This window comes from Durio zibethinus, chromosome 11, assembly GCF_047325235.1.
Source record: "Durio zibethinus cultivar Kanyao isolate XHJ-2024 chromosome 11, ASM4732523v1, whole genome shotgun sequence".
NCBI classification, from domain to species: domain Eukaryota; kingdom Viridiplantae; phylum Streptophyta; class Magnoliopsida; order Malvales; family Malvaceae; genus Durio; species Durio zibethinus.
This window is the reverse complement of record NC_143172.1, coordinates 5,884,191-5,904,609: the sequence shown is the minus strand read 5'-3', so window position 1 is coordinate 5,904,609 and position 20,419 is coordinate 5,884,191. Positions and strand designations below refer to the sequence as shown.

The window sequence follows — 20,419 nt, the reverse complement described above, 5'->3', positions numbered from 1 at the left end:
GTTAATTATGAGAATGAGAATGAGAATGAGAATGAGAATTAACTTTATTCATTTGCACTTCCATATCTTTTTTTTTTTTTTCATAATTCCCTTTTCCTTTTTTAATTTAACAACTTTATTTAAGTCGGTATTTGAATGCAATTGCACTTTTAACGAGATATAATTAAATTTTAATTATCATTAATTAAATTTAAATATTAAATTTAATAAGATTTATTTAATATAAATTTTTTATTAAAAATTTTTAATCATATTTATAATAATTTTTTTAATTATAATTATAATTATAATTATAATTATAATTTTACCATCCATTCAAATGAACAGTAAACTCGTGAGTGCTGAATTTGAAATATCATCATCATAAAAACTGAAAAGTTGGGACAACAAAATAATGGGTTAGTGATTTATGTTGAATTCTTGATGTTTTATGTTCATCATCTAATCTAATCTAACACATACATAACATCATCTCTCCACCAATCATTTGTTACCTTCCATAGGTTAATGTTCCCTGATTTTACATTTTTACCCTTCAATGTCTGTTTAACTATGCTGCCCTCAGAAGAGTAACCCACCAGTCAAGTTCAACATGCAGCATGAGGCTAGTTGTGTCATTTCAAATGCTAGCCTTAAAGGTGCTTTGGGTTTGTCTATTTTTCATTTCATTACTTGAAACTGAACTCAGTTTCCAGACTTAGGTGAGAGCTGCAGTTCTGTGTTCTTTACTTCAGGAGATTTGTTCTGTTAAACTTGAGAGAAAATTTATGTCTGCTCTTAATGCAATCTGGGTCTTTGAAAAGGTCAGATTTTTTCCTTAATCCAGATTTCTCATTCATCAAGTTTTCCTTTTCATTAATGTAATCAATATTATGTTTAATTGCTTGTTGATTTTGCTATGTTGTTAATCTTGGGCATGTTTGAATTTATAGTAATATTTATGGTAGAACTAACTCACTTTGGGATGTTAGGAACTCAGAAAATTTCTGTATTTGGATCTTGTTTTAACAACCTCTGTTTGGTGGCCAAGGAAACACATGGACAGATATGACAATCAAGTTTTGAAGGTCATGCTCTATGTTTGAATTTTTTGAATCAAAAAGAATAATCAATGAAGATATGGATACTAATAAAAAAATCTAACCATGAAACTCAAATTTCTTCTGTTATTCATAAAATATGATGCTTAAATTTCTAACTTTTAATTTTCTCATTGATATCTAAAATCCGCCTTTTTTTTTTTTTGCTTTGATAAGAAATAAAACCCTTTTTTTTCTGAAAAAAAAAAGACAAAGAAGTTATTATCCTTGAACCGAATTTTCTTGTAGGGGCCTTTCCAGGCTATGGAATTAATTCTTCCCCTATTGAAAAATATATGGCTTTCTTAGCCCCGAGTTTATGCTTTCTCAGATATACTTCTGTAGGAAGAATGTAAATTAAAGGAGGATGATGTCATTTTAAAGTGGTATTACATGCTTCATTCTTACTTCAGTGTCTCACAAAACACAAAATGCTGGTTTTTCTACTTTTTTTTTTTAATGTAATGGATGGATGAGTACTGCGAATCCTGAAGTGTCTACGTAGGGGTATGCGTTTAGCTACTTTGATTCAAATATGCTAGAAACATTGTATGTTAAGCTTTCATCTCCAGATCCATGTGTGTGGAAATGTTTTTACACTTTTACTAAGAAACATGCTTACCTCATGTATTAAGAAACTGAGGCTTTTTCATGATAGCTCTCTCTTTTGAATTTAATAGTTTTATTTTTAATGTTGGGGCATGTGCACCCTTGCACATTAGTATTTGTGTTTGGTGTGAAGAAGCATATTTTGACAGAGGAGAATTGCTTTATTCTCATACTTTCTGAGTTCATGTTGGTTGCTAATTGTTATCTTTTCTGTTAAACTTCAGTTTGATCATATCTTTCAGCTGTGTGAAGCATGAATTTTATATTCCTTCTCTCTGCACATGGACTTAACTGCAGTAGCCAAGCCTTGCAATCTTGGTAACAAGAGTACAAGTGATGTCATTCTACGTTTGAGAAATGGTGAAGGAAGACCTGAATGGTTCTACTCCCACTCCTCCATTCTCATAAATAAAAGCGGGTTCTTTGCAGATCAGCTTTCTAATCCAGACTCTGGCCCCTGCATTGAGATTCAGTGCTCGGACTCTACTTATGATCATCATGTTAACCTTTTGAGATTACTATATCTCCCTGCTGATTCACTTTTGGACTCCCTTGGCTCGGTTAAATCTGCTATTGGTATTCTTCAGCTAGCAGTTGCCTTTCACTGTGAAGACATCACAAACTGCTGCATCCAGTACTTGGAGGCTATCCCTTGGGAGGACAAGGAAGAGGAACAAATTTTACAAGCAGTTGCGAAACTGGGGCCAATAGCCATGCCTATATTGGCCAGGATCCAACCAGTAGATGTAAGCGCCACCAAAAATGTATTTGTTTCAGCAGTTCGCTTTGCCACTTCAATTGGTGGATCCTGTCCACCCTTTGGAGATGAGCTTAAAACATCTGCACAAGAACAAGTGGAATTCATGCTTGGAGGAGATGAAGACACCCCATTAGTTACAGCTGATGATGAAGTGAAATCAGTGGTAAAAATGGGTCTTTCCCAAGTTTGTTCATCATTTGAAAAGGAATTGTCTTCCTTGCTTGTTATCTCAGACATCACTACAGAGACTGCGGAGAATAGAATTTTGCAGAGCCTATATGATGTTGAGTGGATGTGTAACATACTCCCCAAGATGGATTTAATGAAGGACTTTGTTTCTAGTTGGGCTGAAATGTCTGGTAAGGTTTTGGGGGTTGTTGAGGACAAGAAATTTGATACTGTCATGTGGGGTTTGAAGATGAAGCTTATAGAAGTGACTGGGAAAGTTTTGGAAGCAGTTGGCTATGGAAATGTGATTCTCCCTGCACCATGTCGGGTGCAATTGCTAAAGACATGGCTACCCTATATAAGGAAGATGAAACCTCTCCTTGATGCAATGGGCAACAAGGAGATAGATTTTCCTTACAAGATGGATGAAGACTTGTGCCAGAGTATCGAGGGGGCAATAGTATCGCTAGTGCTAGCATTGCCATCAAATGATCAAGCTGAAATTCTATCAGACTGGATGAATACCGAACAGGTTAGGTATCCTGACTTGAGCGAGGCATTTGAAGTATGGTGTTACAGAACCAAGTCAGCAAAAAGAAGATTGATGGAGGGCTTGGATAGGGTTGGCAATACCACCATTAGCCTTTGATTTGTTCTCTAATGTTGTTGTGTGATTAATTTTTTAAATGAATAGATAGATGGTGGCAATCCCTATTTCTGTAATGCTGACTCAATGAAAGCTCTACATGATCCTTTCACCTTTTTTTTTCCCATCTCCATGTAGTTTCCAGGTACTTGTTGCACAGGTGGTGCAGGGTAAAGTAAATAGATCATTAGCCGTGCGTATTTGGTTGGTACTGGTTTGATCACACCAAACTAGTAAGAAAACCAGTCCCATATTCGTGGTAGTTGTCTGAAATTGAACTGTCGTTATAACATATATTTGAATATGACTTTTAAAAGGGATTTTAATCCTGGTGTGTATTCAACCCCATAGACAAGCTTGTATATAATACAACTATGCAAGCCATTGAAGTCACGGATAGCTCTGCGTGTAGATTTAGAATGCAAGGTTGTGGTCAGCTGCTTAGTGGATAACAACGTGTTCGAAGTTCAAACGCCAACAACCAATTGTCCGCCTGTCTCATCCAACTCACCTTGTTCCGTTGCCGGTGGTCAGACAATGTCTGGTTTAGTTGTTTACCACATCTTTTTTCGCTCGCAACAAGCTCTCGAATCCAAGCCCATTTTTATAAAATCAAGGAAAAGGGCCAAAGACGTTTCCTCATCTCAATTTCTTCAATATTTTTTAATGGAAATAACTCAATTTTATAGACCACCGACTTAATTTTTTTCATTTAAGGGTAAAGATTTTTGGATTTTGCTTTACATTTTTTTAATTGATTCAATAAATTTATTTACATCAAATTTAAATAATTTATAAAAAATTATCCAATCTAATTAATTTATAAAAAATTATAGACCTAATTTCATCAGCGAAAATGCTGCCACAAGGAACCTTCCTGGGTTCCTTCACCTTTTTATATGTTATCAGGCAGATTCGAACCTTGCCTATTTTATACAACGACAACAAGCCAGGGATAACCATAAAACATGCGGAAAGCGCAGAGAGAGTGAGGTTTGAATAGGTAAAACCCAAACACACCACCAACAAAGGTAACATCATCGTACATCTGTCGCCATTATCAATCCTTGAATCAACATCCGTTTGTTTAATTAAAAAAAAAAAAAAAACCCAGAGTTTTAATAATAAGGGAACAGAAGAAGAGAAAAACAAAAGTAAAAGATGTACGTGAGAGCTGTGCCACCAACAGATCTGAACAAGAACACAGAGTGGTTCACGTATCCAGGAGTTTGGACCACTTATATCTTGATCGTTTTCTTTTCATGGCTCATCGTTTTGTCTCTCTTTGGTTCCTCTCCTGGAACTGCTTGGACCGTTGTTCATCTCTCCCATTTCTTTGTAAGCTTTCTTTTCTTTTTCTTCTTCTGATTTAGATTCATAAAAATTGGGTTTTTTTTTTTTTTTTGCATTCTTTATCTGGGTTTTAATTTGATTGGGGGGGGGGGGGGTTATTGTTGTTTATTTTTCTTGGTGAGAATGTTTTCTTGATGGGGTTTTGGAATGAACTAAGGGTTTGATGATTTCTTGATGCTTTAGCAAGCAAATATAAAATAATTTTCCTGCGTTTTTTAAATTTTGGGATTTTTGTGGATCAGCTCTGCAATATTACCTTGACTAGAGAGATTTAGCAGATACCCTGAATTGCTTCTTTTGGAGAGGAGTAGCAGAAAGTTTGAAATTTGAGTTTGTGCTTGGTGGAAAGTCTATGTCTATGATTACAACCACTCAAATAATTTCTTGATAGTATTAATTTGTTATGTCTCTTTGTGTTTGTGAATTAATTTTGCAGACTTATCATCAGTTTTTTGGCCTTTGTGATGCCCATATCTGCAAGTCTATTGGAGTTTTAATTACATAAGGAGGGAAAAAGTTTCAGCACTAACTGTACTAGTACACGGATATGTATTGGACTGATGATTTAGTTCTCTAGATGCCAATGGACAAATATTCTTAAAAATTATGCCATGTAATTTCCTTGTTATTATTTAGGTTAGGCGTGGTGCAACATGTTATTTATGAATAAACAAATAAGCCGGAACTCTTAAAGCTCCTTTTTTTTTCTCATTTTTGAACAAAAAGTAATTAATAAACTGAAGTTTCTATTGGAAATTCAGTGCATCAATATTTCAAATTGCCTTGAAATGGTATATTCATACTAAATTGCATGCCTATAACAGATGCCTATAACAATGGTATAAAAATTGTCTTTTTTCTTTTTCCTTTTTGTCTTTTGGACTCACACAGTTATGTGAGAAAGTCTGAGAATAATACCCCGCTTTGTCAAATTATTATGCTTAGCTACCTTGTGAGTTTCTAAATCCGCTGTTTGTCAACCCCTTGGGATGGCTGTAAAGGGCTAATTGACCTTAACATTTTTAGAGTAGGGGGTGTACTTTCCCCCTCTGAGATTTGATTGGGTGATATCTGTGCTGTTACAAACTGTTTCATTTTTCATGATTCTGGTGTAATACTTTTCTAGTTTTATTGATGGCTTGATATATGTTTTTGATTGGAAATCAGAATGTTTAAGTCATAAGAGTATTCTTAGTGGCTAATTGAAGGAGCCACAACTAGTACACCTGTGATTACCAGCATTTGTCAATGTTTTGTCATCTTCCTTATATAACACTCTTTCCTGCCTTCTTTAGGAGTGAAGGAAGGTAAAGATTTCACCTATACAGTTTAGAAGCGTTTAATGCTCATGAACCACAAAATCTCTTCCCTTTCCCATCATGCTGAAAATTCTTCTAAATAACAGATATGCCCCTAGATGTCTTTATCTTTGTGTTGCTCAGACTTAAGTTATTTGAATTTCTGCTTCTAGATGTCTAAATAACAGATATGCTGTTATTAAGGTGGAGCAATTTGTTAGACCTTTCCTGGAAATAATAAATTATAATATCTAGTGAGAGATTTGCTTCTCATTATTATGCATTAACAGATACGCCCCTAGATGTCTTTATCTCTGTGTTGCTCAGACTTGAGTTATTTGAATTTCTGCTCCTAGATGTCTAAATAATGGATATGCTGTTATTAAGGTGGAGCAATTGTTAGACCTTTCTGGGAAATAATAAATTATAATATCTAGTGAAAGACTTGCTTGTTTTTATTGTGCATTAAGATAGAGTCAATAAATTATTCTGTCTTCATTCTTCACTATAACAATTGTAAATGCTATAGTATTCAATTTTATCGACTTTGCAGTCTATGTTTCTTAATGAGTGTGTTGTGCATGGATTCACATCTTACCTTAGGTTACGTATCTCTTCTTTCACTGGAAAAAGGGAACACCATTCGCTGATGACCAAGGTATCTACAATGGATTGACTTGGTGGGAGCAAATAGACAATGGCAAGCAACTCACTCGAAATAGGAAGTTCTTGACTGTTGTACCTGTTGTGCTGTAAGTATTGATTTTCCACTATATAAGTCTTTATAAAAAATTGGAACAAAAAACTTGAAATATTTTTAATTTAAGGATGGGGTCATTTCACTAAAAAGTAAAAACTGCAATAAGAGTTTCCATTTTTAATTCGGTTCATATATGCATACGTTCTCTTAGATGCCTATGATCAACCATTGCCACACTCCCAAAAGTCTCTTGTTATGGCCTAGTATACATTTATAGTGGATTTACGATTGTTCAAAGGATTAGTTGACAAAGGACAGTTTAAGGGACATGTAATGGATTTTGACCTCCTCCCTAGCCATACACTAGTTTGATGGTGGATAACTTGGTCCTCCATGATTCTCAATATCAAATTTCCACCGAGTCATCATTTAACAGTATGACATTTTGTTCGCTGAATTTGAACTGTATGTTTTTTCAGTACACTTGATTCTTCTCTCACTATCATTATTGGTCTTGACATTTTGAAGTGCTTTTCCGTTGTCCTTTTGAAGGATCGATGACATTTAACAATTGATTGAAAAAGCTCCTATATCACTCACTAGACACTACTTTCCTCTTTCATGATGAATTCATCACTTTTCTGCATATTGAACAAGCTGTTTACTGCTGCCATATTTGTTCTATGGCTCTTAAATGGAATATTTTAGCACTTTGTTACCTTAGATAAGAGTACTGCAATGTGATGCAAAACATAATACAAGAACTTTGATATTTTCTTTTTTCATGGTTAATGCCATCGTTCTCTTACCCTACATTGTATTTGCCAGGTATCTGATCGCCTCACACACAACAGATTATCAAAACCCGATGCTTTTCTTCAACACCCTGGCTGTTTTCGTTCTGGTGGTTGCAAAGTTCCCTAACATGCACAAGGTCCGTATATTTGGAATCAATGCTGATCATTGATCTGCGAAGGAATCCATGTCTTGTTTCTCTAGTACTAGGCTTCATTATTTTGTCATTCCAAAGTATAATTGTAATATCCCTGTACAGGAAACTGAAAAGGGCATTCTTGTTTCTCTTTAACGAAGTGAATACGTATACCTCCCTTTATGGGAGGGAAAAATACATTCATAGAGAGTAATTTCTCACTTTGCAAGCTATTGATCTTGTTCTAGTGTTGTCAGCTTAAGCCAGAAATCTCTTCTACTTCCCTCAGAACTTATCCTCCCTAATATCTGGAGATCAGCGGAAACCAGTCTCCTACTTGAGTGCACTTTCTGTTGCCTTAGGATTGATCCACTTACCCGACCTGATTTCTGGATTGAAATGGCCCAGCCTTTTTTAACCCCACTCCCCCCTTTTTTCTAGCGTTGTCATATACAGTATTATCTTTTGGATTCTTCATACTGGTTTGCCAGTCCACGAATGCAGAAACCTATAGTTTAAAATTAAGAAGCTGTGAGAGTAATGGGCATTATTGTTCATTTGTGTCCAAGTATCTAGCTAATTTTCCCTGCCTTGAATAAGCTCAAATATTTTTCGTTCAGTAATTTTTAAGAGCTAGCATTCCATAGGTTTGAAATTCGGATATCAGTTTTTACAACCTCTTTCGTTACATCCACATTCGATTTTTTTTTAACAAGAAATATATATGGACTGTGTTCAAGGTCATAATCTGCTCTCCTAACGTAATTTCCAATTAAACTTCTCAAACTAAACTGTTGTATTTTTTCTTTACACATCTAATTAATCTCAAATTGAGGTTAAAGGTTTGGTTTTTTTTTTTTTTTTCTTTCAACTCTTAACAAAAAAAAGGAAAGGAATAGCAAGGTCTTCAGCGAAGGTGGATCCAACCTTTCACTTGAAGTACATGACATGTACGTGTCGGCAGTGGATCACTCACTCACTTGCCTACCAAGCCATGAGTGAAACTCATGCGGTGAATTGAATCTCAAGCTAAATTCAGTGCACGCAACTCCTGGTCGTGGTTCATGTGTAAAAAAAAACTCTGCGCTTAATGAATTCGATGGCACGTTTCCATGTTTACTAATAGCATGTTCTAAATTCTCCCCCGTTTTGGCTTCGTTTCTAAGTAGTGTTTAGTTTAAAGCGCAGACAAGATACATATAAAGCTACCCTTTTTTTTTTAATGAAAACGAGCTGTTTTTTAAAATTATTTTAGTTCAGACATCATGGATCAGTGAAGTTAAGTTGCAACCGATAATTTCAACACATGGCAACACGAATGAAATATACCAGTTGATCTTTAGTATTAATTATGTTATGAAAACCAAGAAATCCTTTGAAATTTATAATGAAAGAAGATTAGAATATTCACTTAATTATACTCTAAACGAATTCCAATATCCATTTTAGTGCATGGAAAATGAGTTTTGTGTAATTGCAAAATGTCATCTAGATGGTTCGAAGTCTTATGTCAGATCACCTACCCATCCATCAAGACAACAAAAAAACAAATAATTTCACCTTTGCCTTTTTTCCTTGTGATGTTTCCAGAAATAGCTTTCCTTGGGTAAGGAAAAGATTTGAATCTGAAAGCTCCATTCTTCTTGTTTAAGGAAAAATGTTTTTGTCAGGCATTCTCGTTGTTTAGAGTAAAATGTAACATGGGGGTTGGCTGGATGGATATTCTGGTTTCCTAAGCAGCCCATGGAGAAAGTAAAGTAGGATCAACAGGTCATTAACTTAAAATAAAGGGAGAGATCAGCTGGTTTAATTTAGGCAGGAGAAAGAGACTTCCATGATAGAGGAAGGGCCTGGAGGGGCGCTACTACAGGCTTAAACTCATTTGCCGGTTATTATGCACACTTATAAGTGGCTTACAGCAAAGAACAAAATTGAACTAACATATAAATAAAGGGGTGTAGATATGGATTGATCAAAACCTTAGTGGGGTTGTATTATTCTTCAGCACACTTGTCGAGGGGAATGTTTGTGGGTCCCTTCTCAAAGACTAAAAGGAGGCTTTGCCAGATCTTTCTCAATCTTTCAATTAGAAAAAGGGAAAGAGGGTGGCATGGAAGGAAGCAATGATCACTCTCATGGAAATGGGGCTAATGTGAGGGAGCCTTCAAAACTGTTTGGATATAGAAAATCAGTAGGTGAGCTTTTGGACTGATCGGGCAGGTTTCAATATAGCCTTCCAGAATAACACAAAAACCTTTCAGTTACTATCCTTTTTTCATTCAGGAATTCTTTATCACAAGTTTACAATGGCATGTGGGAAGGATCAGATTACTTACCTGGCACAATTCTTCTTTCTAAGCTCCCATCTATTTTCTGGAATGAATATGAATGTATCTCATGGTGATGATGTCATAATCTGAAAGCCTGTTTTTCTCAGTTCATATAATAATATCTGAAAGCCTGTCTACAGTATAAAACAAGAGATCGAAAAAAAGAGAAATTAAAGTCCCATTGCGGCTACCAATTTGAGATTCAAGACAATTAACAACAACAATTTGTTTGCTCAATCGAAATTAGAAGCTTATGAACAAAGTCTTCTTTTTCCAACCAGGAATTCCTTACAAACTTGAACATTATACATTATTTTTGTACTTGTACCAAGCCAACCAATGACGCATAGGGTTGGCCTTCTGCTCTCTTGATAGGAGAATATCAACCTGTAATAAAGGGCGTAGGGCATGCCTCTCTTCTCCTACATTTTTACGGACCCTAAAAAAATCTTGGCTTTGCTTGATCACTTCTTCTACCATAACATAGTATCCCATGTCACCCTTAGTGAAGCCAACCTAAAAAAAAGCTTCAAATTCCCACCATAATTAAGTAGTACTGAAGATAATTAAGGATCGATCATATATAGAGAAAGAAACCCATGTATTCCTATCTGTTAGTAATGAAGAAATCCAAACAAGTCACCCACCTTAACAAATTAATAAGAAGTTAAAAAGAAAACCCAGGATAAAAGAAAAAGAAAAAAGAAAGACCCATATAACTTTTCATATTCTTTACCATGATCCTCCACCTAACATTCCAGCCCAATATCCAGTTGAATCTCCTTGCTCTTTATTTTGCTCAATATCAGTTGAGCTTGAGACTTGTTTCAGATCTTCAAATGGAAACAAAAGCCTCCCAGTTGTCTCTCGAACCCCCTGGAGACTCCCATAACCACTACCAAGTCCATCAAGAGAGAAATTTAGCGTTGGTTTAAACTCTTGCATAGGAAACCCAGATGTATAAACTGTATTTGGATCTGGACTTGGCAAGGGAATGAAAGAATTCAACCCCCTAGAAGAGATTCCAGTTAGCAACTCCAAAGCTGAAAGTTGAGATGTAGGGGATGAAGAAGAAGAAGGAATTTGGTTCTTATTGTTTTCTATGCTATCGGGAAGTTGAACCAATTCAGAGATACTTCTGTAACCTTGACTAGCTGGGAAAGCTAGGTTGAGATCTTGGCCATCATGGATCTTAGGGTTTTGAGTAGAAGACTGAGACAAGCTTGGTGGTGTAACCAGATCAGGAAGCTTCTTGGATGATGATGAAGAAGAAGGAGCTGATCTTTTGTTCTTTCTTGAACCACCTCCAACAGGAATATTTCTGAGGGAACCGCCTTCAGTCCAGTACCTTCTACAAGTCTTGCAAAAGTACCTAGGTTGTGTGAGACTGTAGTTGTTGTAGTAGCAGAACTTGGTGTTAGTTGAATTGCACCTGGGACAGTTCAAAGCTTGTTCCTTTTGAGGTCTTACCTTCCTCTCTAAAGATGCAGGCTTTGGACATGTATTTGTGACTATCTCTTCTATTGGTTTCACTACAATCTCCTAGACAGATAAACAACAAAAAAGCAATAGAAGATAAATGAAAAACATACATGAAAAGGGGAAGAAATAACTTCAAGATCAATCAAAGATGATCACACTGAAGGAAAAAACTGAAGATTAAAAAGAATATAGCAGACAAACGAAAAAAACCAAACGAGTTAACTGCTTTACACTTTCCAAGATTATAACAAGCCAAATATAAAAGAGAAAAAGAGAAAAGAAAGGTGAAAATAAAAGAAAGAAAAAGGAGTCCCTTTCCTTTATCTCATAAGCAAAAGAGAAAGATAAAGTGCAAAATGTTGAAGATAACTGATAAAAACCAAATCCAATTGAGTGGGGACTTCAACTATAGCCATGAACACCATCTTCCCCCCTTTCTTTTTTCTTTTGTACAGGATGAACACCATAATCTTTTGCAAAGAAAAGTACCCAATAAACATACAATTGACTCTAAATTATTCCTTTGAAAAGCTAAAAGGGTCTGATACAGAGAAACAAGAGTTAGCGAAGTGTTAGATCTCTCTACCTGCGGCCATTGAGCATTATCCATGGATGAAACTGGAAAGAAGGAAAATGAATAGTATATATCTTCAATAAAGAAAGAAAAAGTAGTAAACAATTTTTTTCTCACGAAACTGAATTGAAAAGCAGAGAAAAAATGAAATGTTTGCTGGTTTTTTAGGCCGTTCTATGTATTGTATCACCTTGCTTTTATGGGTTAAATGTTTATCTGAGAGAGAAAGAAAGAGATGGAGCGTTTTGTCGAATAATTTACTAAATATATATCACATGTGTATTTATTTTATAAATAATTCCTAAGTGGGAATATTTGTTTCTGAAAATATAATAATTTTATACAGTTTCTGAATAAAAAAAAATGTGGGTGGTTTATGTGTGTTTACATATATATCCTGTGGTGGATGGCCTTCCCCTTTCTGCCAAATTTGATTTTGCTCAAAAAAATTCTGTTTTTTTTTTTTTTTTGTATATAATTCCATCCTTTAACTCAATTTGTTTCGTTTATTTTTCTCATTGACTTAGTTTTGACTGATGAAGAAAAGCAAAGGAAATGAATTAATTGATTGCTGCTTGAGTTTGATCAGAAGTTAAAGCTTTAAAAACCCTTAAAACCCACAAATCCTCTCTGCATCTCCCACATATTTGATGTATAACTTTGAGTGAAGAAAGAGGCAAAAATCATCAAAAAAACAAATTTGGGTCCCAACTATTTTAAATGCAGATGGTGAATTGGTCCATGGAACATGTAATGGAATGACAGCACTTAGGTTGAGAGAGAGTACCAACAAATAATTTAATTTTATATATGGAGTACGGTGGCCTTTTTCTGGGTGTGAAGCTAGCATGCACGTAAGATGACTCAGGATCCACATTTATTTTGTGCTAATCTTGGTAAATTATGTAAGGCAATTACTTGCAGCCATAGGCCATTAATTTGCTCTAAACTTTGGTCACCAAATTGCTGCTTCACTCGCTGCACATAATCCACCAACAACACGTCCTGCATCAAAACAAAAGAAAATTAATGGCATATAGCTTGGACCATGCAACAAATTGAGAGACTACCTGTTTTCCTGCTTATAAGCTTATATATATTAACATTGAAGGAAAGTTAGATGTTGCCTCATTACAACATATAAAATGGTAATTATAATTATGGGTTTTTTTTTTTTTTTTATAAAAAAGAATGTAATGAGAAAGGATTGTAAGTATTTGAATTCATGATTATGATTGATTAATCATCTCTTATTTTAAATATATACACTTTAAATTATGTCTAATTATTTTCTTCCCTTTTCTTTTCCTTTTACCAATAGTTAATAATTATTTAACTTCAAACACATTACTTTCAAATTGTTCCCTCCACACATTATTTATTATAAATATTTGATTACGTTAAAAACAAATGTTCTTTTTGTTTTTATCCAATTATCAGTTAAAAGAGTTGATATTGGATTATAGAATATAATACTTTTTTTTTACCGCTTTCTCGTACGGCAACAGCTTACTAACTATGTTTGTTTTTGACTTTATCAAACTGTCTGTTCCTTAACCACAGTGGCGTCAAAGATGTTAGAGTTTTTATTATAGGTGTAATCGAATCAAGTCGAATTGATATAATAAAAAATTTGAGTTCGAGTTTGACTCTCAACTCGTGATTCGATACTCAATTTGAACTCGATTGAATTTTATTTTTTTAACTCGAGTTTGAGTCGTGATCGAATTTGAGTTACTCAAATTCGTTCGGTTAAGCTCAAAATATGTAAAAATAAGCTCGATCCTTATACTTGATAAGAGCTTAATTATTTGTGCTCGAGTTCAAGCTCGAATTTGAGATATTTAATTAATTAAAATAATAATAAAAATTTAAATATAAAAGCTCGATTAAACTCGCGAGCTATTCGAGTTGAGTATAAGAATATTCGAACTCGATTCGATTGATGAGTAAAGCTACTTGAGCTCGAGCTCGACTCGATAATAATCGAACTGAATTCGAATTTTATTCGAATCGAACCTAAATAACTTACGAATACTAATATATCATTTACACCCCTAATCCTATGTACAGGGAGTTATCACGAAATTTTTATGTGGTTTAATTATATTTATAAAATATAAAATTAAAATAGTTTTATTAATAGAAAATTAAATTTATCTTATTAAAATATTTAGAACAAAACCTGTATGTTTATTATTAATTTGATTTTATGCTGAACTAAATTCATAAATCAGAACACAAGAAATTAGCAAAACAAAATCTTTAAACCCAAAATCTATTATTCCAATAAAAAATTAAAAAAAAATTTTCCAAACGCTCCTTTAACCGTTCACATGCAAATCAGCTTATTTCACTTGTCACTTAAGACTAGGGTTTTGCCAAAGCTCAAGTCTCCAAAAGGAATGATAAGGAAAGGTCACATCTTTAAGCTACATGATTGAACGGTCGTGATTGGGTCGTTTCCTTTTGGTGGTGATGAACTTTGATATATTAGTTGGGACCCTCATCCATCAACGGTCAGTCCACGTGCTTATCTTTCTGAACAAAACTCCTGTGATATTATATCACTACCACACGTAATTATAATCCCCCTAATGGGGCCCACCCAACACTACATCACTTGGAGCTATAATTTTACGTGCACACGTGGTTAACATCCACTGGCTTGACTAGATCAATTACAACGCTCCCAAGCTAAGGAAAAAAAAAGGGAAAATAATAATGAGATCGCTCATTGCTGGTTAGGCTGTGTTTGCGAATGGGCTCCTTTTATGTCCTTTGCCAACAAATAAAATGTAGTTAATGATCCCATTCCCATGCATAAATTGACATTGTGACGGTGCGGATCAGTGAGAAAGTTTTTTTTTTTTTCTTCTATTATTTCCACTTTGGACAATATAAAGCGATTAAGCAATAAGTCCTTCCTTCAAAACAAGTGAAGTTAAATTTGAAGAGTTAAGGCTTCATTTCTCAGTGGTAATTAATGGAATAATGTTCATAAATTGTTTTAATTGAAAATTGATTTTGTTATCAAATCCCTTGTGTGTTAACAACTTTTCAATAAGAATTTTTTACTTTAATTTAATTGATTTATATAATTATTTTTAAAAAATAATATTTAATATATCTAAATTTTAAATTTTAATACTTACAATATTTTTTAATTATTTTTCACTTATATCATTAAAATTTAAGTATAATTCAACACAAATCTATTAGTTTAAAAAATATATAACTCACATGACAATTAAGTTATTTCATGTTAAAAATCTCATTTAGAGACTATTTTTACTCATAAAAAATAATATCCTCAAAATGTTCACATAAAATAACATTTATAATAATATATTTTTTAATTTTTTCTCAAAAATATATCAAATCTATTGATAATAAAAAATTTAGATACAATATATAAAAACAAAACATATAATTATAAGTATGTTAATATGTAAATATATATATATAATAAAATAAATGTATTAAGCACGTAATATTATTTTAGCATATAACAATTTTAAAAAAATGAAACATATAATATGAAAATTGTTGGTTAAAAAAAATTATTACAATTGAATATTTGTTAATTGGGTTTTAGTTATTATAATATGCATATATAAATATATATATATATATCTTAAGCTCAAATTTTTATGTTTGTGAAAATACAATGACGACAAATTTATTTATTTTAAATTAAAAATTACTTATAATAAGTAAACCCAAATTAAAAAGTTATAATGTTTAAATACAAATAATTTTTATTATTATATATTCAATAGATATATAAAATAAAGAATAATATATATAAATACAATAAATTTTGAGGGTAATTTTATAATTACTTAACAGGTTGGAATGAATTATCCGTTCTTTAAATTGATGAACTTATGTTGTATTGGATTATGTTCAAAACTAAAAAAATTTAAATAAAATTTAATTTTTTTATTATCAAAATACGGTGTCTTTTACGGAATATATATATATATATATATATATATATATGTAAATTACCATTCGAGGGTTGGGGATGGGGGAGGAGAAATCTACACAAAAAGTGAGGGATAAGTCTTCGTGATTTGAGGAGTTCAGAATAGCCTTCAATCTTGTTCACAAGTTCCTTGGCACATTTGCTGTTTCCGTAATCATTAATCAGACTATATATCCATGAAAACAACATTATATTACTCTACAGTAGTGAATGGCGGCGATTTGAAGCCGTAGCCATCATCTCCAATGGAATGGCTCCACCAAACAACCAACCGATAATCTCTTGACCAACGCAACGCCTTCCATTAATTTGAAAGTTGAAAGTCTTCCTCGAGAAGAAAATTAAAAAATAAAAAAATGGAAATGGGGGCAGGTTGAGGATAGATAAAACTTAAATTAAGTTCTTCAAGTTCGTGAATTTTTTTAAAAATAATTTAATAAAAAATTTAAATTAATAAAATTTAATAAGAAAATTAATAATATATAAAAATATTAAAAATATTATTTATAATTCAAATATATATTCAATTATCAAAATTTTATCAAAATTTTTATTAAACATATTTATATAAAAATGCATCAAAATTTATTAATTTTTAAAAAAATTTTATAAATTTATTTTATATGACAATTTTTTAATCTATTAATTTTTATTTAATTATTTTTAATATAAAACATCACAATCTAAGCATTTTAGATTGAGAGCTGAGGGCTCCGTTTGTGATGAGAACAAGTGGGCGGTGGTGGTGTTTTTCGAAGTGGACCCCATTCCCATGCGCATTCTACATCACCAATTCCTATCCAATCAAGGAAGGAATCCAACGACAGCCATCTGATTAAAAACCCAAACCAACAAAAAAAAATTCCCCTTCGTCATGTCACGTGACTAACCCCATCTTTGACGTGGACCGCATGTGAGCTAGCTAGTGCATTCCACGTCATCAACAAAAAAAAAATGTGTATGTTACTAACTATACTATATTCAACTTGATGACTTTTATGACTGACCAAAAAAAATTTTTTTTGATGACTTTTATCATACCACGGCACTATTTTAAACCCCATGTATATGGTTGTAAAGTCCGATTGCTATAATCAAAGTTTTAAGTCAGTGTTTCACACTGATCACTGATTACTCTATTTGAGCCGTTTGATCAGGGATGCATTGATTCTTTTGACACTGGTTAGCCAGGGAGATCTTCTTATAGGGACCCACTAAATCTCTGATGAGTTTGATCTCCACCCAGAGTTATTCTTAGTGGCGTATTAAATGGGAGAAAAATATGTATTTGTGGGCCATGGAGAGATGCTGATCGTTGATCCAATTTCATCAAAAGGAATTTCAACTGTGGGCAAATATGGGGATTGTTGAGCTTGGGTGGTTGCACATTGTTAAATTGTGTTAAAAACTTCAATAATTGTGAGCCAAACGCTGCTTTGGATAAAAAAGCACTCTGAAGGGGAGGGCTGAGGAGGGTACCATGAATATGATTGCCAATTGCCACTAGTACTGGCAGGCGCCACCCCTCTTGGCCCTTGGTCTAATGGACCACATTCCCTCGACAAAATGAATAATCTGAATAGAAAGTTATCGAGAAGTCACATTTTAAAAATATAAAACAAATTTTTGAAAAAAATTGGTATTAAAGAAAATTTTGCATAATAAATTACTTTTTTGGTATTAAAGAAAAATCTCCATAATAATTTTTTTTAAAATTATTATTTATTAAGAGCATACAAGTTTGAAAGTCTAAAGAGAAATTTCTTTATACATCTTAATATTTTAGAATCCCAGTTAAATTCTTGTTCCGTGCTGAAGTTATCTTCAACCACACCAGACTAATTAGACGTGTCAGTTTTGAATATTAACCTAATGGTTTTATAAGTGTGATCTTAGTAACTTTCATCTTTTAAAGCTAATAAGTTGAATGAAACTTGATCAAAAGGAATTGGATGGCAACTCGATTAGACCATCTTAATTTGAGATAGATGATCAAGTTTATGCGTTTTCTTGAAGTTGCGAACTATTCACTTAAATGATAATTAAAAAGCATTAAATTAAAAATGTTATAAAAAAAAACAATTTAAAATAAAAAAATAAATCAGTTAAAATTAAAATCAAATAAGTCGAAGGAAAGCTTAAAATGCAGCAACTAACTTCATTTACGACGTTCAGTAACTGATTTTTAACATCACATGGTTTAATTAAATTTTTTTAATTTTTATAAGTTGTGATTAGTGATTGCAATGGATCGGGTCGAGGTGGATTTTTTTCACTCCGAATTCGACTTGATTTTAAATATGTAAAATTCAAACTTGTATCCGATCCGATCCGATATTATATAAAATCAAATTCGACCCGAAATTAATAAAATATTATTTTAAATATAAATATAAAATTAAATATATATAAAATATATATAATTTAAAAAAAAAAATTTATATATATCGGGTTAGGTAGTGTTTACCTAAAATCCGACCCCGACCCGAATCCGAATTTTTTTTTATGCTACCCGACCTTATCCGACTTGATACTCGATTTTAAAAAAAAAAAAAATCGACTCTAAGAGATTGGATCGGGTCGAATACTGTCGATTTTGTTGGGAATATTGACTCAAATCCCATAAGAGATTTGTTTGAGATTTGTTAAAGATTTGTCAGATATTGCTTGATGGACAAGAAGACTTGCAAAAGAAGAATTCCAAGAGAAAGAGGATTCTTAATAGGTAAGTTTAACTTGCAAGAGAAGAATTCTAAAGGGAAAGGGATTCTTAATAGGCAAGTTTGACTTACAGGAGAAGAATTCTAAGGGGTGAGAGATTCTTAATGGGCAAGTTTGTATGGTTATAAATAGGTGAAGTCTCTACAGGGTTAGGTATGAGAAAAAGATGTAAGAGAATTGTAGGGTTTTGTGGGATAGACACCCCATAAGAGTATTGGGGCTCTACGTCTTATGGGTGTGTATGTTTGTTTGTGAGTGGACTAGAGGAGACTGAGAGGGTCCACATAGGTATGATGTATGGGAGCATATGGGTATGTGTTTGATTATGTTGAAAAAGTGCACAAGGGTTTGGGTTTGTGTTTGTTTGGATTGAGAATACTCTATAAGACTAAAGGAGATTGAGAATGTCTTATGAGTATTGATTGTTGAGTGAGGTTGATGATTTGATGTATGTTTGTAATTCTCTACAACTAGTGGATCTTTTTTCTCATCCGTGGATGTAGGTCAATTGAACTGAACCACGTTAAATTGTTGTCTCTTATGTGTTTGATTTATTGTTTGATTTCGCTTCCGCTGGTATGATTGGATTGGAGGCTTTTAGCCTAACAGATTTCGGGTATTTTTGTTTTCCCTAGTTATGACATAATAGTAAGATTTCTTTTTTTTTTTTTCTTTTTTTTCTGGCACGTTAGAATCTAATTTAAAAAATTTTCAATCTTTAAATTTTTTTTATGATATTTAGGCATGCGATTGTTAACTTGATCTTTCCATATTGCACTTAAATCGATTTATGTCAAGTAATGGATTTTTAGCTAACCGATGGATTTCTGTCAGCCACGTTACGTATCAGCCTCAAATTGGCTGATTGATTACCAACCAAACTCCATGCAAAAATGGACTCTTTAATGACGGTAGATTTTAAGGAAAAAAAATCATGGTAGTTGCTAAAATTTTAGAAACTTCCAACCACTTCTATAATCATTTATGTCTTGATCAAATCTCATATTTTTCATTCTCATTAATTCTCAAAGCAAATTTTAACCAATGATAAAATCTTAGATCCTTAAGTTCATCATAAAATATCACATGTCAACCATCCAACGAAGGAGAGAATTATGAATTATGGTGTAATATTATGTTTTATTAAAATTAAAATATTAGTACCAGTTATTTTGAATAGCAAATATAGTGATATTAATGGATACAAATTGTTAATGGAATACCTTGTTTTTCACAAAAATTGCAAGGGAGTGATACATACATAGCAACTGAATTGAGGGGTCATTTATTCTGCGGGAAATTAAAGTAGTAGTACTACATTTTTCTCTTCCGACATTTCCAATGGTGACCTAATGTAGGGTAAAAAAAAAGTGAAGCCACATGGTTGGTTGCCATAGCAGGGCCTCGTTTCCACTTAGCATGACCTCTTTTGGGACCATCGGGCCTTTTTCATTTGCTTTTTGTCCTCCTTCATGGTAAGGGTACTGCAAAGTGCAAAGGGGGAAAAACAGAAAAGAAAGTGAAGAAGAAGAAGAACCTTGAATTTCCTTCTTTAAATGTTTGTTATATGATCGTATAAAGCTTAGTTTCACTCTAATTTCTTCCTTTTGAAGCAAAGACTTAGATTGAAACCAATACTAATTCCTTTTGTTCTTAAGAGGCAAAGCTACCGAAGATTAAAGCTATGGACTGCATCTCACCTTGAAAGCCCATATGGGCCGTACCAATTAGGCCCCAATCTTGTCAATGTGGGCGTCAAACAACCAGCTTTCCTCAC

General features: G+C 33.2%; 2 protein-coding genes and 1 pseudogene across 4 annotated transcripts; 2 read left to right on the top strand and 1 right to left on the bottom strand.

Moving 5' to 3' along the window:
* Positions 1-658: 658 nt before the first annotated feature.
* Positions 659-3,381, top strand: LOC111290077 (BTB/POZ domain-containing protein At3g05675 pseudogene; annotated as a pseudogene). 2 transcript variants are annotated; one of them, XR_016346262.1, is made up of 2 exons: positions 659-803; positions 1,913-3,381. The product of XR_016346262.1 is annotated as a BTB/POZ domain-containing protein At3g05675 pseudogene, transcript variant X1 (transcript). The 2 variants fall into 2 exon arrangements; XR_016346263.1 differs by having other exon boundaries at positions 669-803; positions 1,931-3,381.
* An 843-nt stretch (positions 3,382-4,224) lies between these two features.
* On the top strand, positions 4,225-7,777 carry LOC111289725 (uncharacterized). The gene is made up of 3 exons (XM_022880994.2): positions 4,225-4,600; positions 6,517-6,665; positions 7,442-7,777. The coding sequence occupies exons 1-3, from the start codon at positions 4,424-4,426 to the stop codon at positions 7,578-7,580; spliced, it is 465 nt and encodes a 154-aa protein (XP_022736729.1). The 5' UTR covers positions 4,225-4,423; the 3' UTR covers positions 7,581-7,777.
* Positions 7,778-10,028: 2,251 nt separating this feature from the next.
* Positions 10,029-12,179, bottom strand: LOC111289724 (dof zinc finger protein DOF4.6-like). The gene is made up of 2 exons (XM_089767842.1): positions 11,943-12,179; positions 10,029-11,416 (listed from the first exon to the last, which is right to left on the bottom strand). Exons 1-2 carry the CDS (start codon positions 11,964-11,966, stop codon positions 10,607-10,609), a joined length of 834 nt encoding a protein of 277 aa, XP_089623968.1. The 5' UTR covers positions 11,967-12,179; the 3' UTR covers positions 10,029-10,606.
* Positions 12,180-20,419: the final 8,240 nt, after the last annotated feature.